The sequence below is a fragment of the Nerophis lumbriciformis genome, linkage group LG04 (assembly GCF_033978685.3).
Source record: "Nerophis lumbriciformis linkage group LG04, RoL_Nlum_v2.1, whole genome shotgun sequence".
Lineage (NCBI taxonomy): Eukaryota > Metazoa > Chordata > Actinopteri > Syngnathiformes > Syngnathidae > Nerophis > Nerophis lumbriciformis.
The window spans coordinates 56,334,517-56,352,279 of NC_084551.2; the positions used below are offsets into that span (position 1 = coordinate 56,334,517).

The 17,763-nt window shown below is 37.7% G+C and overlaps 2 protein-coding genes across 2 annotated transcripts in view; one reads left to right on the forward strand and one right to left on the reverse strand.

Annotated features, from left to right (window-relative positions):
• Positions 1–12,142, reverse strand: part of leng9 (leukocyte receptor cluster (LRC) member 9) — a 34,691-nt gene extending 22,549 nt beyond the window's left edge. Inside the window, exons 1-2 of the mRNA XM_061957746.2 lie at positions 12,130–12,142; positions 11,792–11,856 (exon numbers count right to left, since the gene is read on the reverse strand). Coding sequence (XP_061813730.2) covers positions 11,792–11,855 — 64 coding nt within the window. The 5' untranslated portion in view covers position 11,856; positions 12,130–12,142. The remainder of the gene's footprint in view (positions 1–11,791; positions 11,857–12,129) is intronic.
• A 1,523-nt stretch (positions 12,143–13,665) lies between these two features.
• Positions 13,666–17,763, forward strand: part of flcn (folliculin) — a 43,437-nt gene continuing 39,339 nt past the window's right edge. Inside the window, exons 1-2 of the mRNA XM_072913069.1 lie at positions 13,666–14,051; positions 14,127–14,336. Of these exons, the coding sequence (XP_072769170.1) occupies positions 14,127–14,336 (210 nt within the window). The 5' untranslated portion in view covers positions 13,666–14,051. The remainder of the gene's footprint in view (positions 14,052–14,126; positions 14,337–17,763) is intronic.

Consider the following 17,763-nt stretch of genomic DNA (forward strand, 5'->3'; position numbering starts at 1 on the left):
GAAGAATGGTGGAAAATTGCTATAAACACACTCTGCAACCTTGTGGACAGCCTTGCCAGAAGAGTTGAAGCTGTAATAGCTGCAAAAGGTCATATTGAACCCTATGGGTTAGGAATGGGATGGCACTTCAAGTACGTTCTGTCTCCCTGTGGAATGTTTGTCTAATCTTGAAGGGGTTTGTGCTGAAAATGAAATGTTGACAATAAAGTTCTTACCCTGTCTTCCTTCCCTCCACTAATTACGCATGTTGCTATTAGTAATCTCCCTTTTAGGAGGGAAGAGTCCTACCAGATTCTTTAGTTCTGCAATGAGAGGTGACTAGAGCTGCAGTTCAACAATCTATTCAACAGAACAGGAGCAAGTACAAACAACAGAGACACCAGCGCTGGAGAGAGAGAGGGTGGAGCTGTCAAAAGGTCCAAGCAATCTCTTTAATGGCTGCCTGTCCGCATTTTTGTCTGTTCCAAGTTGCCACGCCTCGGCCTGAATGGAAACGAAACTTAAGAATTTAAACTGAAACATTGTCCTCCGTCGCTTTCTCTGCAGACTGGTATCTCATGACACCATTAACACCTAGAATGAATGCTGTGTAGGCAATGTGCACAAGGCAAACTACAATGCTTGAATGTGCAGGAAGAGTGGAGTGTGTGGATATTGGAACAGTTCGAATCGGACGAGAAATGTGGAATATGAAGAGGTTTCTATATTGCCCATTCGTTTGCAATGGGTAAAAATTCCTGGTAGTTCTGGGTAATACGGGAAATTTCCAAACCATATTGGATTTAATGTGCAGGAAGAGTGGAGTGTGTGGATGTCGGAACAGTTTGAATCGGACGAGAAATGTGGAATATGAAGAGGTTTCTATATTGCCCATTCGTTTGCAATAAGTAACAATTCCTGGTCATTTCCGGGTAATACAGGAATTTTCCAAAACATACTGGATTAAATGTGCAGGAAGAGTGGAGTGTGTGGATGTCGGAACGGTTCGAATCGGACGAGAAATGTGGAATATGAAGAGTTTTCTATATTGCCCATTCGTTTGCAATGGGTAAAAATTCCTGGTAATTCCGGGTTATAAAGGAATTTTCCAAACTATATTGGATTTAGTGAAGTGTGTGGATGTCGGAACGATTCGAATCGGACGAGAAATGTGGAATGTGAAGAGGTTTCTATTTTGCCCATTCGTTTGCAACGGGTAAAAATTCCTGGTAGTTCTGGGTAATACAGGAATTTTCTAAACCATATTGGATGTAATGTGCAGGAAGAGTGGAGTGTGTGGATGGTGGAACGGTTCGAATCGGACGAGAAATGTGGAATATGAAGAGGTTTTTATATTGCCCATACGTTTGCAAGGGGTAAAAATTCCTGGTAGTTCTGGGTAATACGGGAAATTTCCAAACCATATTGGATTTAATGTGCAGGAAGAGTGGAGTGTGTGGATGTCGGAACAGTTTGAATCGGACGAGAAATGTGGAATATGAAGAGGTTTTTATATTGCCCATTCGTTTGCAATAAGTAACAATTCCTGGTAATTGCCGGGTAATACAGGAATTTTCCAAACCATACTGGATTAAATGTGCAGGAAGAGTGGAGTGTGTGGATGTCGGAACGGTTCGAATCGGACGAGAAATGTGGAATATGAAGAGGTTTCTATATTGCCCATTCATTTGCAATGGGTAAAAATTCCTGGTAATTCCGGGTTATAAAGGAATTTTCCAAACTATATTGGATTTAGTGAAGTGTGTGGATGTTGGAACGGTTCGAATCAGACGAGAAATGTGGAATATGAAGAGGTTTCTATTTTGCCCATTCGTTTGCAATGGGTAAAAATTCCTGGTAATTCCGGGTTATAAAGGAATTTTCCAAACTATATTGGATTTAGTGAAGTGTGTGGATGTCGGAACGGTTCGAATCGGATGAGAAATGTAGAATATGAAGAGGTTTCTATATTGCCCATTCGTTTGCAATGGGTAAAAATTCCTGGTAATTCCGGGTTATAAAGGAATTTTCCAAACTATATTGGATTTAGTGAAGTGTGTGGATGTTGGAACGGTTCGAATCAGACGAGAAATGTGGAATATGAAGAGGTTTCTATTTTGCCCATTCGTTTGCAATGGGTAAAAATTCCTGGTAATTCCGGGTTATAAAGGAATTTTCCAAACTATATTGGATTTAGTGAAGTGTGTGGATGTCGGAACGGTTCGAATCGGACGAGAAATGTGGAATGTGAAGAGGTTTCTATATTGCCCATTCGTTTGCAATGGGCAAAAATTCCTGGTAATTCCGGGTTATAAAGGAATTTTCCAAACCATATTGGATATAATGTGCAGGAAAATTGGAGTGTGTGAATGGTGGAACTGTTTGAATCGAGTGATAAATGTGGTAGTTGTAGAATTTTGAAAATGTCTATTCATTTGGAAGGGAATTTCCTAGAAATTTGGGAATTTCAAGAAAACCTGGAATTATTTAAAATGTAGATGATATCACAAGTGTCCTAGATGATATGAACGGGTTGGTGTTGGAATTTTTTGAACCGGTCGAAAAATGTTGATATAATAACACTTTGTAATTGAAAATTGGTATTTCGGAATTCTTGAAATTTCGGGATAACTGGAAATTTGTACAAAAAAAAGATAGGTACCTTTGATGTTCCAACTAAGTGGAATGTTTTGATGGTGAAATGGTGGGAATGGTTGAAAAATGTAGAAGGAGAAGCCGAAAAAAGGGTGAAAATAAGGCTTTGGAAAACCGGGAATTCTGGGAATTCCTGGAATTTCTTTGAACTTGGAAAATAGTAGTTTAATTTTCCAGGGTAGGTGGAGTGTGTGGATGTTAAAACAGTTCGAATCAGACGAGAAATGTGGAATGTGAAGAGTTTTCTATATTGCCCATTTGTTTGCGGTGGGTAAAAATTCCTGGTAATTCCAGGTAATACGGGAATTTCCCAACCCATATTGGGTGTGCAAGAAGAGTGGAGTGTGTGGATGGTGGAACGGTTTGAATTGGGTGATAAATGTGGGAGTTGTAGAGTTTTGAAAATGTCTATTCATTTGGAAGAGAATTTCCTGGAAATTTTGGAATTTCAAGAAAACCTGGAATTATTTCAAATGTAGATATCACAAGTGTCCTAGATGATATGAACGGGTTGCTGCTGGAATTTTTTTAACCGGTCGTATTTTTTTTATATAATAACACTTTGTAATTGAAAATTGGTATTTTTGGAATTCTTGAAATTTCGGGATAACTGGAAATTTGTACAAAAAGAAGATAGGTACCTTTGATGTTCCAACTAAGTGGAATGTTTTGATGGTGAAATGGTGGAAATGGGTTAAAAACAAGAGGCTAAAAGCACAAAGGGTGGAAATAGGGCTTTGGAAAACCAATAAATCTGGAAATTCCTGGAATTTTTTTTTTTTTTTTTAATGGTAGTTTGAATGTCCAGGGTGAGTGAAGTGTGAGGATGTTGGAACAGTTCGAACTTGGTGAGAAATGTGGGAATTGTGCGAGTTTGAAATTCAGGCCCATTTATTTTCAATGAAGAAAATAAATGTCCGAATCCCAGAGAAGAAAAGTGATTGACACACAGCTGAAAGAAATTAATAATAAGCTGCAGAATGAATGGAACATTAGTAATGTCTACACACCAGATAGGCTTTGGCGGAATTGTTCTGGAGAAAGTATGAAAACACGTCTTATCTCTCCCGAGGGATTGACACATGCGGCGATTACACCTTGGACTTTCCGTAAGCCCTGAGTCATTTCCTAAAGTGTTATCCGACGCTAAAGTGCTATCTGCGGCCCTGTGCTGTCGACTGAGATGACAACATAGCACTTCTTTCAACTCCTTGCAAAGGATGAAAGTGATGGCTTGTGTAAAGACGTGTGGTACCCAGTGATGGGCAAGCTACTTGGAAAATGTAGTAAACTAAGCTACAAGTTACTCTCCAATAAATGTAACTAAGCTACAAGTTACTCTCCATTAAATGTAACTAAGCTACAAGTTACTCTGCATTAAATGTAGCTAAGCTACAAGTTACTCTCCATTAAATGTAGCTAAGCTACAAGTTACTGTCCATTAAATGTAGCTAAGCTACAAGTTACTGTCCATTAAATGTAGCTAAGCTACAAGTTACTGTCCATTAAATGTAGCTAAGCTACAAGTTATTCTCCATTAAATGTTGCTAAACTACAAGTTACTCTCCATTAAATGTTGCTAAGCTACAAGTTACTCTCCATTAAATGTTGCTAAGCTACAAGTGACCCTCCATTAAATGTTGCTAAACTACAAGTTACTCTCCATTAAATGTTGCTAAGCTACAAGTGACCCTCCATTAAATGTTGCTAAACTACAAGTTACTCTCCATTAAATGTTGCTAAGCTACAAATTACTCTAGATTAAATGTTGCTAAACTACAACATACTCTCCATTAAATGTTGCTAAGCTACAAGTTCACTCCATTAAATGTAGCTAAGCTACAAGTTACTCTCCATTAAATGTAGCTAAGCTACAAGTTACTCTCCATTAAATGTAGCTAAGCTACAAGTTTCTCTGCATTAAATGTAGCTAAGCTACAAGTTACTCTCCATTAAATGTAGCTAAGTTACAAGTTACTCTCCATTAATGTAGCTAAGCTACAAGTTACTCTCCATTAAATGTTGCTAAGCTACAAGTTACTCTAGATTAAATGTTGCTAAGCTACAAGATACTCTCCATTAAATGTTGCTAAGCTACAAGTTCACTCCACTAAATGTAGCTAAGCTACAAGTTACTCTCCATTAAATGTACCTAAGCTACAAGTTACTCTCCATTAAATGTAGCTAAGCTACAAGTTACTCTGCATTAAATGTAGCTAAGCTACAAGTTACTCTCCATTAAATGTAGCTAAGTTACAAGTTACTCTCCATTAATGTAGCTAAGTTACAAGTTACTCGGCATTAAATGTAGCTAAGCTACAAGTTACTCTCCATTAAATGTAGCTAAGCTACAAGTTACTCTGCATTAAATATAGCTAAGCTACAAGTTACTCTCCATTAAATGTAGCTAAGTTACAAGTTACTCTCCATTAAATGTAACTAAGTTGCAAATTACTCTCCAATAAATGTAGCTAAGGTACAAGTTACTCTCCATTAAATGTAACTAAGCTACAAGTTACTCTGCATTAAATGTAGCTAAGCTACTCTCCATTAAATGTTGCTAAGCTACAAGTTACTCTCCATTAAATGTAGCTAAGCTACAAGTTACACTCCAATAAATGTAGCTAAGTTACAAGTTACTCTCCATTAAATGTAACTAAGCTGCAAATTACTCTCCATTAAATGTAGATAAGGTACAAGTTACTCTACAATAAATGTAACTAAGCTACAAGTTAGTCTGCATTAAATGTAGCTAAGCTACAAGTTACTCTCCATTAAATGTAGCTAAGCTACAAGTTACTCTCCATTAAATGTAGCTAAGCTACAAGTTACTTTCCATTAAATGTAGCTAAGTTACAAGTTACTCTCCATTAAATGTACCTAAGCTACAAGTTACTTTCCATTAAATGTAGCTAAGCTACAAGTTACTCTGCATTAAATGTAGCTAAGCTATAAGTTACTCTCCATTAAATGTAGCTAAGCTACAAGTTACTCTCCATTAAATGTAGCTAACCTACAAGTGACTCTCCATTAAATGTTGCTAAGCTACAAGTTACTCTCCATTAAATGTAGCTAAGCTACAAGATACTCTCCATTAAATGTTGCTAAGCTACAAGTTCACTCCATTAAATGTAGCTAAGCTACAAGTTACTCTCCATTAAATGTACCTAAGCTACAAGTTACTCTCCATTAAATGTAGCTAAGCTACAAGTTACTCTGCATTAAATGTAGCTAAGCTACAAGTTACTCTCCATTAAATGTAGCTAAGTTACAAGTTACTCTCCATTAATGTAGCTAAGCTACAAGTTACTTTCCATTAAATGTAGCTAAGCTACAAGTTACTCTCCATTAAATGTAGCTAAGCTACAAGTTACTCTCCATTAAATGTAGCTAAGCTACAAGTTACTCTCCATTAAATGTACCTAAGCTACAAGTTACTTTCCATTAAATGTAGCTAAGCTACAAGCTATTCTTCATTAAATGTAGCTAAGCTACAAGTGACTCTCCATTAAATGTTGCTAAGCTACAAGTTACTCTCCATTAAATGTAGCTAAGCTACAAGTTACACTCCATTAAATGTAGCAAAGTTACAAGTTACTCTCCATTAAATGTACCTAAGCTACAAGTTACTCTCCATTAAATGTAGCTAAGCTACAAGTTACTCTCCATTAAATGTAACTAAGCTACAAATTACTCTGCATTAAATGTAGCTAAGCTACAAGATACTCTCCATTAAATGTTGCTAAGCTACAAGTTCACTCCATTAAATGTAGCTAAGCTACAAGTTACTCTCCATTAAATGTACCTAAGCTACAAGTTACTCTCCATTAAATGTAGCTAAGCTACAAGTTACTCTGCATTAAATGTAGCTAAGCTACAAGTTACTCTCCATTAAATGTAGCTAAGTTACAAGTTACTCTCCATTAATGTAGCTAAGCTACAAGTTACTCTCCATTAAATGTAGCTAAGCTACAAGTTACTCTCCATTAAATGTAGCTAAGCTACTCTCCATTAAATGTACCTAAGCTACAAGTTACTTTCCATTAAATGTAGCTAAGCTACAAGTTACTCTGCATTAAATGTAGCTAAGCTACAAGTTACTCTCCATTAAATGTAGCTAAGTTACAAGTTACTCTCCATTAATGTAGCTAAGCTACAAGTTACTCTCCATTAAATGGAGCTAAGCTACAAGTTACTGCATTAAATGTAGCTAAGTAACAAGTTACTCTCCATTAAATGTAGCTAAACTACAAGTTACTCTCCATTAAATGTAGCTAAGCTACAAGTTACTCTCCATTAAATGTACCTAAGCTACAAGTTACTTTCCATTAAATGTAGCTAAGCTACAAGTTACTCTCCATTAAATGTTGCTAAGCTACAAGTTACTCTCCATTAAATGTAGCTAAGCTACAAGTTACTCTCCATTAAATGTAGCTAAGCTACAAGTTATACTCCATTAAATGTAGCAAAGTTACAAGTTACTCTCCATTAAATGTACCTAAGCTACAAGTTACTCTCCATTGAATGTAGCTAAGCTACAAGTTACTCTCCATTAAATGTAACTAAGCTACAAATTACTCTGCATTAAATGTAGCTAAGCTACAAGATACTCTCCATTAAATGTTGCTAAGCTACAAGTTCACTCCATTAAATGTAGCTAAGCTACAAGATACTCTCCATTAAATGTTGCTAAGCTACAAGTTCACTCCATTAAATGTAGCTAAGCTACAAGTTACTCTCCATTAAATGTACCTAAGCTACAAGTTACTCTCCATTAAATGTAGCTAAGCTACAAGTTACTCTGCATTAAATGTAGCTAAGCTACAAGTTACTCTCTATTAAATGTAGCTAAGTTACAAGTTACTCTCCATTAATGTAGCTAAGCTACAAGTTACTCTCCATTAAATGTAGCTAAGCTACAAGTTACTCTCCATTAAATGTAGCTAAGCTACAAGTTACTCTCCATTAAATGTAGCTAAGCTACAAGTTACTCTCCATTAAATGTACCTAAGCTACAAGTTACTTTCCATTAAATGTAGCTAAGCTACAAGCTACTCTTCATTAAATGTAGCTAAGCTACAAGTGACTCTCCATTAAATGTTGCTAAGCTACAAGTTACTCTCCATTAAATGTAGCTAAGCTACAAGTTACACTCCATTAAATGTAGCAAAGTTACAAGTTACTCTCCATTAAATGTACCTAAGCTACAAGTTACTCTCCATTAAATGTAGCTAAGCTACAAGTTACTCTGCATTAAATGTAGCTAAGCTACAAGTTACTCTCCATTAAATGTAGCTAAGTTACAAGTTACTCTCCATTAATGTAGCTAAGCTACAAGTTACTCTCCATTAAATGTAGCTAAGCTACAAGTTACTCTCCATTAAATGTAGCTAAGCTACAAGTTACTCTCCATTAAATGTAGCAAAGTTACAAGTTACTCTCCATTAAATGTACCTAAGCTACAAGTTACTCTCCATTAAATGTAGCTAAGCTACAAGTTACTCTCCATTAAATGTAACTAAGCTACAAATTACTCTGCATTAAATGTAGCTAAGCTACAAGATACTCTCCATTAAATGTTGCTAAGCTACAAGTTCACTCCATTAAATGTAGCTAAGCTACAAGTTACTCTCCATTAAATGTACCTAAGCTACAAGTTACTCTCCATTAAATGTAGCTAAGCTACAAGTTACTCTGCATTAAATGTAGCTAAGCTACAAGTTACTCTCCATTAAATGTAGCTAAGTTACAAGTTACTCTCCATTAATGTAGCTAAGCTAGAAGTGACTCTCCATTAAATGTACCTAAGCTACAAGTTACTTTCCATTAAATGTAGCTAAGCTACAAGTTACTCTGCATTAAATGTAGCTAAGCTACAAGTTACTCTCCATTAAATGTAGCTAAGTTACAAGTTACTCTCCATTAAATGTAGCTAAGCTACAAGTTACTCTCCATTAAATGTAGCAAAGTTACAAGTTACTCTCCATTAAATGTACCTAAGCTACAAGTTACTCTCCATTAAATGTAGCTAAGCTACAAGTTACTCTCCATTAAATGTAACTAAGCTACAAATTACTCTGCATTAAATGTAGCTAAGCTACAAGATACTCTCCGTTAAATGTTGCTAAGCTACAAGTTCACTCCATTAAATGTAGCTAAGCTACAAGTTACTCTCCATTAAATGTACCTAAGCTACAAGTTACTCTCCATTAAATGTAGCTAAGCTACAAGTTACTCTGCATTAAATGTAGCTAAGCTACAAGTTACTCTCCATTAAATGTAGCTAAGTTACAAGTTACTCTCAATTAATGTAGCTAAGCTACAAGTTACTCTCCATTAAATGTACCTAAGCTACAAGTTACTTTCCATTAAATGTAGCTAAGCTACAAGTTACTCTGCATTAAATGTAGCTAAGCTACAAGTTACTCTCCATTAAATGTAGCTAAGTTACAAGTTACTCTCCATTAAATGTAGCTAAGCTACAAGTTACTCTCCATTAAATGTAGCTAAGTTACAAGTTACTCTCCATTAAATGTTGCTAAGCTACAAGTTACTCTCCATTAAATGTAGCTAAGTTACAAGTTACTCTCCATTAAATGTACCTAAGCTACAAGTTACTCTCCATTAAATGTTGCTAAGCTACAAGTTACTGCATTAAATGTAGCTAAGTTACAAGTTACTCTCCATTAAATGTAGCTAAGTTACAAGTTACTCTCCATTAAATGTAGCTAAGCTACAAGTTACTCTCCATTAAATGTACCTAAGCTACAAGTTACTTTCCATTAAATGTAGCTAAGCTACAAGTTACTCTCCATTAAATGTACCTAAGCTACAAGTTACTCTCCATTAAATGTACCTAAGCTACAAGTTACTTTCCATTAAATGTAGCTAAGCTACAAGTTACTCTCCATTAAATGTAGCTAAGTTACAAGTTACTCTCCATTAAATGTAGCTAAGCTACAAGTTACTCTCCATTAAATGTAGCTAAGCTACAAGTTACTGCATTAAATGTAGCTAAGTTACAAGTTACTCTCCATTAAATGTAGCTAAACTACAAGTTACTCTCCATTAAATGTAGCTAAGCTACAAGTTACTCTCCATTAAATGTACCTAAGCTACAAGTTACTTTCCATTAAATGTAGCTAAGCTACAAGTTACTCTGCATTAAATGTAGCTAAGCTACAAGTTACTCTCCATTAAATGTAGCTAAGTTACAAGTTACTCTCCATTAAATGTAGCTAAGCTACAAGTTACTCTCCATTAAATGTAGCTAAGTTACAAGTTACTCTCCATTAAATGTTGCTAAGCTACAAGTTACTCTCCATTAAATGTAGCTAAGTTACAAGTTACTCTCCATTAAATGTACCTAAGCTACAAGTTACTCTCCATTAAATGTACCTAAGCTACAAGTTACTGCATTAAATGTTGCTAAGCTACAAGTTACTGCATTAAATGTAGCTAAGTTACAAGTTACTCTCCATTAAATGTAGCTCAACTACAAGTTACTCTCCATTAAATGTAGCTAAGCTACAAGTTACTCTCCATTAAATGTACCTAAGCTACAAGTTACTTTCCATTAAATGTAGCTAAGCTACAAGTTACTCTGCATTAAAAGTAGCTAAGCTACAAGTTACTCTCCATTAAATGTAGCTAAGTTACAAGTTACTCTCCATTAAATGTAGCTAAGTTACAAGCTACTCTCCATTAAATGTAGCTAAGCTACAAGTTACTCTCCATTAAATGTAGCTAAGTTACAAGTTACTCTCCATTAAATGTTGCTAAGCTACAAGTTACTCTCCATTAAATGTAGCTAAGTTACAAGTTACTCTCCATTAAATGTACCTAAGCTACAAGTTACTCTCCATTAAATGTTGCTAAGCTACAAGTTACTGCATTAAATGTAGCCAAGTTACAAGTTACTCTCCATTAAATGTAGCTAAACTACAAGTTACTCTCCATTAAATGTAGCTAAGCTACAAGTTACTCTCCATTAAATGTACCTAAGCTACAAGTTACTTTCCATTAAATGTAGCTAAGCTACAAGTTACTCTGCATTAAATGTAGCTAAGCTACAAGTTACTCTCCATTAAATGTAGCTAAGTTACAAGTTACTCTCCATTAAATGTAGCTAAGCTACAAGTTACTCTCCATTAAATGTAGCTAAGTTACAAGTTACTCTCCATTAAATGTTGCTAAGCTACAAGTTACTCTCCATTAAATGTAGCTAAGTTACAAGTTACTCTCCATTAAATGTACCTAAGCTACAAGTTACTCTCCATTAAATGTAACTAAGCTACAAATTACTCTGCATTAAATGTAGCTAAGCTACAAGTTACTCTCCATTAAACGTAGCTAAGCTACAAGTTACTCTGCATTAAATGTAGCTAAGCTACAAGTTACTCTTCATTAAATGTAGCTAAGCTACAAGTTACTCTCCATTAAATGTAGCTAAGCTACAAGTTACTCTCCATTAAATGTAGCTAAACTACAAGTTAATCTCCGTTAAATGTAGCTAAGTTACAAGTTACTCTCCATTAAATGTAGCTAAGCTACAAGTTACTCTCCATTAAATGTAGCTAAGCTACAAGTTACTCTCCATTAAATGTAGCTAAACTACAAGTTACTCTCCATTAAATGTAGCTAAGTTACAAGTTACTCTCCATTAAATGTAGCTAAGCTACAAGTTACTCTCCATTAAATGTAGCTAAGTTTCTCATTGTCATCCCATTGGGTTGAGTTTTTCCTTGCCCTGATGTGTGATCTGAACCGAGGATGTTGTTGGGGCTTGTGCAGCCCTTTGAGACACTCGTGATTCAGGGCTATATAAATAAACTTTGATTGATTGGTTGATTGATAACAGATTATTTTTTAAACTATAATAACCAGCCAGTCTTTTGTACGGTTCTTTGAAAGGACCGGCTCCTGAAGATCAAGAAAGTTATGTTTAGTTTTGTTTAGTAAAAAAAAAAGTTACATTTCTCTGGTAAGCGTTCCCATTTAAACCATGTAAACAATTCTAAAGCCAATTCAGGAATAGGAATCGACATAAAGACTCGAAAGCAGAAGTTGTTCAAATAAAATGATGCCAGACCTCATAAATCATGTAAGCAACACACAAACACAACAAAGCAAACACAGTTCAATGTTGATTCTTTACCTGTTTGGGCCTCTGGCGCGTCCAGCAGGGCAGCGTCGCCTGTGTTTGACTCTGAGGACGCCATGCTGAGTGAGTAGAGCAGTTTTAAAGACTTTTTATTGCACTTTTAACACTTTTTCTTTAGTTTGACTGACTGTATGACGACGTGAAACTGACACGCCTCATGCTCAAAGTGACGCCGGTGTCAATGAAATCAACTTGACATCTAAACGAGTACGCCACACAAGACGTTAAACTTTTCATAAAAAGAGCGTAATAAAGTATAACAACAATTAAAACTGATTAGTTTTGATTTTCAAATGTGTCGCTGACAGAGTAGCATTTCTGCTGTGACTCACCCTTGCCCTGGGTTTGTTGTGCCGCGGTGGATTGTGGGTAATGTAGTATTACGCCATCCTTTTCTTCAGAAAGTCTGTTGTAGACATGGGCAGAAACTAAACTATTACTTTGAATTAGGCGTTTGATTGGTTCGTAAACCGAATACACCCGAACATGTTTGATGTCGCACCGCGTCATTCACCCCCCACGCTATTTTACTTTTAATTTTGAGTTTGATTGTTTCATAAACCGAAGAAATCGAAAATATTTTATGTTTTAACCTCGTCATTTTTTTCCAAATAGATAATAATGATTACACATGTACAAAAACTGTACAAAACAGCGCCGGGGGGTTGTAAACTCAATAAAGCAACTAAAATAAAATGCAAAATATATACATATAACAAAGTGTAAAGCCATAGGCGCACACAAGTTCCGTAAATAATCCACATTTGGAGCACAGCATCATTGTTTTTACAGCTTTTTGGTTGTTAGAGGTAGAAAGAGTTTTAAAGTTCTAATTCTTTTTTAAAGGCACAACAAACAGGTCGGGTATTGAGAAACTTACATTTATGAATATAAAACTTAGCCAACAGTATAATGAGGTTGCAAGTATAAAATTCCTTTGCACATTTTTTTGGCGCGACTGTTGTCACGTGACGCGGTGACGTCACGCCAGGGGCGCCCGCAGCCCGGAAGTAAACAACAGGAAGTTAGCCCGTTAGTCAGCCAATTTGAAGCTTTTCTTTTGTTTTAAAAGGCCTCAAAGCGCTTATAGTTAGCCTTTTGGTGGATGCTTTTTTAGTTATGAGTTTGATTCTTTCATAAACCGAAGAAATCGAAAATGTTTAATGTTTCAAGCGCGTCGTCACTTGACGCGGTGACGTCACGCCAGCGGAAGTAAACAACAGGAAATTAGCCCGTGAGTCAGCCAATTTGAAGCTTTTCTCTCGTTTTAAAATGCTTCAAAGCGCTTCAAATTGAACTTTTGGGGGACGTTTTTGAATTATGAGTTTGATTGTTCCATAAACCGAAGAAATCGAAAATGTTTAATGTTTCAACCGCGTCGTTCCTTCAGTCACGCTGGAGCGGTGACATCACGCTAGCGGAAGTAAACAACAGGAAGTTAGCCCGTGAGTCAGCCAATTTGAAGCTTTTCTTTCGTTTTAAAAATGCTTCAAAGCGCTTCTCGTTTACCTTTTGGGGAACGTTTTTTAATTATGAGTTTGATTGTTTCATAAACCGAAGAAATTGAAAATGTTTAATGTTTCAAACGCGACTGACTGGAGCGCGTGACTGTTGTCACATGACGCGGTGACGTCACGCCAACGGAAGTAAACAACAGGAAGTTAGCCCGCGAGTCAGCCAATTTGAAGCTTTTCTTTCGTTTTAAAAATGCTTCAAAGCGCTTCTAGTTGACATTTTGGTGGACGTTTTTTAATTATTAGTTTGATTGTTTCATAAACCGAAGAAATCGAAAATGTTTAATGTTTCAACCGCGTCGTCCCCTCAGTCACGCTGGAGCGCGTGACTGTTGTCACATGATGCGGTGACGTCACGCCAGCGGAAGTAAACAACAGGAAGTTAGCCCGTGAGTCAGCCAATTTGAAGCTTTTCTTTCGTTTTAAAATGCCTCAGAGCGCTTTTATTTGACCTTTTGGGGGACGTTTTTTTAATCATGAGTTTGATTGTTCATAAACCGAAGAAATCGAAAATGTGTAATGCTTCAACCGCGTCGTTCCCTCAGTCACGCGTTGTCACGTGACGCGGTGACGTCACGCTAGCGGAAGTAAACAACACGAAGTTAGCCCGTGAGTCAGCCAATTTGAAGCTTTTCTCTCGTTTTAAAATGCGTCAAAGCGCTTCTAATTGACCTTTCGGTGGACGCAGTGGCTGCTGGATCCGTGTGCGTTGGCCGGAGTCACAGAAGTGGCCGCTGAAGGTGAGTCTTTATCGATGGCGGTTAAGTGAAATGGTGGTTTAAAAATGGCGTTTGCGTGGCTCCCTCTCGTCCTAGATGAACGCCCTGGTGGCTCTCTGTCACTTCTGTGAGCTCCACGGCCCGCGGACGCTCTTCTGCACGGAGGCCCTGCACCCTCCGTCCCCGTCGCCTTCCTCCTCCCAGGCGGGGGCTGCGATGGCCGCGGACAGAGACGCCGAGCGGGAGGGTGAAGGACTCACCATGAAGGCCCACAGCTCCGCCACGCAGAGGGGAGAAATGTGTGAGGTGAGCTGGGGACACCACGCAGTAGAAATGACATCATTATTCATTGAAATTACAGAAGAAATCGTTCTCCATTGAGTTTCAATGTGGCCACTCAGTGCTCGGCTGTGTCTAGTCAGTTTGAGCCTGTGTCTATGCCTGAGCTTATAGGAATAGTTGACAAACTAAAACCCTGGTCCTGTCCCACAGACCCAGTCCCCCTCGCTTTTTTAAAGAAGTCTGGTATTCTATTGACTTGTCTGTTAGGGACATCATCAACAGCAGCTTGGTTTCTGGCTGTGTGCCCTCTTTTTGTAAAAGAGCTGTTGTTGAGACTTTGATTAAAAAAACAGGTCTTGATCCTACAAGTTTGTCAAATTATCGGTCCATTTCCAAATGACCTTTTGTGCATACTTGCCAACCTTGAGACCTCCGATTTCGGGAGGTGGGGGGTGGGGCGGGGGCGTGGTTGGGGTGGGGCGGGGGCGTGGCTAAGAGCGGAGGAGTATATTTACAGCTAGAATTCACCAAGTCAAGTATTTCATATATACATATATATATATATATATATATATGTATATATATATATATATATATATATATATATATATATATAAGAAATACTTGACTTTCAGTGAATTCTAGCTATATATATATTTATTGTATTATTGTTATTGATTACAAATGAGGGTTAAGAGTTCAGTACTAAAAAAAAAAAAGAATGTGGCTTAAGTACAGTTTTTTAATTGAGCTGCTGCATTTTTTGGTTGTTTTTTTTATTTATTTTCAGTAACTTCTACATTTCTAAAAGGGGAGGAATGTAATAGAGTGATCTATGTTTGTCTGTTGCCATCTCCTGGTGAATGTTGGCTATAGCGTACTGGGGTTCCTTTTTGGTTGGCCAACGATTTACGTGGTGTTGCGCACCTGACGTCAAGTGTGTGAGTCTGTTCTGAAGTCTACAGTAAAGAGACGTACTTCATCACCTCGCCTGGTTATTGCCTCCAACTCAATATATTACAACGACATTGCTGTTTACGGCAGACGAACTGCTTTACGGTAGAATAAAACATGACTGCTGTTGTTGTGTGTTGTTACCGCGCTGGGAGGGCGTTAATGAAACTGCCTAACAATAAACCCACATAAGAAACCAAGAACTCGCCCTCGATCATTCTACAGTTATAACGTGTTTGGGCAGGCATGCTGTTTATATTGTGGGAAAGCGGACGTGAATACAGGCTGTCGACACGTCACTCAGGTCCGCATGGAGCTGGAGGGGGCGTGGCTTCCAGCTCTGCCTGAATTTCGGGAGATTTTCGGGAGAAAATTTTTCCCGGGAGGTTTTCGGGAGAGGCGCTGAATTTCGGGAGTCTCCCGGAAAATCCGGGAGGGTTGGCAAGTATGCTTTTGTGTCAAAAATTTTGGAGAAATGTGTTTTGGCGCAATTGCAGCCTTTTTTTAGATGAAAATAGCACTTTAGATCAATTTCAGTCTGGATACAAAGCTTCTGCACTTTTAAAGGTTTTTAATGACTTGCTTTTAATGTCTGATTCTGGCAGCTCTGCCATTTTAGTGCTTTTAGATCTTACAGCTGCCTTTGACACAGTCCACCACACAATTCTTTTAGAGCGTATGAGAGACTGTGTGGGTGTCAGGGGGACTGCATTAGAGTGGTTCACATCCTACCTGTCAGAGAGGTCCTTCTCTGTCCGGCTGGGGGACACCACCTCTTCTTCTGCTCCGCTTTACTGTGGTGTCCCCCAGGGATCTATTCTAGGCCCCATCTTGTTTTCGCTTTACATTCTCCCTCTTGGAGAGATTTTTAAGAGGCATGGAGTGTTTTATCACTTTTATGCAGATGACTGCCAAATGTATATGCCTATTTCAAAAGGCCACGGCCCCCTGACACCCCTTCTCAACTGTCTATGCCACGTCAAGGCTTGGTTAGCCCAGAATTTTTTAATAATGAATGAGGGAAAAACGGAAATTTTAAGTTTTGGTCCGGCCCTCACTGACTTGGGACCATCGCAAAATGATGTGCGTCCCAAAGTCACCAGCCTTGGCGTCACTATAGACAGCCATTTTAAACTTGACAAACAAGTCAATGGCGTTTAAAATCCTGTTTTTATCATCTTCGTCTTTTAGTAAAGGTAAAACCGTTTTTATCTTTTAACCTTTTTGAACAAGTGGTGCATGCTTTTATTTCAAGTGGCCTGGACTACTGCAATGCACTTTATGCTGGCATTAGTCAAACAGCTCTCTCCCGGTTGCAGTTAGTCCAGAACGTGGCAGCAGTACTTTTAACAGGGGCCAAGAAACGCCAGCATATAACCCCAATTCTTCAGAGTTTGCACTGGCTCCCTGTTCATTTTAGAATTGATTTTAAAACATTGCTGTTTGTTTTTAAAGCTTTACATGGACTGGCACCTCAGTATATCTCGGATCTCATCCAAATTTACACTCCTGCACGCGCTCTGAGGTCCGAGAGCCAGCTCCAGCTCGTGGTGCCCAAGACCAGACTTAAAACCAGGGGAGACAGGGCCTTCTCTGAGGTCGGCCCTAAGCTCTGGAACACTCTGCCCCTCCATGTTCAAACCGCTCCCACAGTGGAGTGTTTTAAGTCTCGTCTTAAGACCCACTTTTATTCTTTGGCTTTTAACACTACGTGAGTTGTGTGGTCTGTTGTCCTCTGTGTTTTTTATAAATTTTGATTTCTATTTACTGTTTTAATTGTTTTTTTTCCTTTAAAATCGTTTTTAATCATATTTTTTTTTATACTGTTTTTTATATTAGTTTTATATGTATTTATTTTTTGTTTTTATTCAGTCATTAGTGGAGCTAAGGATAATATTTGAACATTGTTTTTAAAATTGTTTTTAATATTATTTTTAATATTGTTTTGCAGCACTTTGAAAACATTTTAGTTGTTTAAATGTGCTATATAAATAAAGTGGATTGGATTGGATTGAAATCACCAATGCAATAGATAGTAAAAAAAAAAGTGCGGCAACAGCGTCTATGGATCTAACTAAGGCCGTGTCTACACTAAGGTTATTCAGGGGAAATCACAGAGGTGTGGACTCGAGTCAAATGACTTGGACTGAGTCATGAATTTGATGACTTTAGACTTGACTTGACAAAATGTAAAGAGACTTGCAACTCGACTTAGACTTTAACATCAATGACTTGTGACTTCACTTGGACTTGAGCCTTTTGACTCAAGACTTGCTGCTTTCCCCAAAACCCAAAGATTAAAAAGTTATTCAGGAGCGCTCCGTATCTTTCATTGTGTACGTGTGTGTCTGTCAGCGTGTGTGTGCTGTCTGTACAACATCCAATCGAATGAGATCCACGTTGTTTTCATCCCACAGCATTCATCCAATCAAATTGCAGGACAACCAACAAAGAAGAGCTGTCAAACAACGCGCCAGTGAGGAAAAATTATACCAAA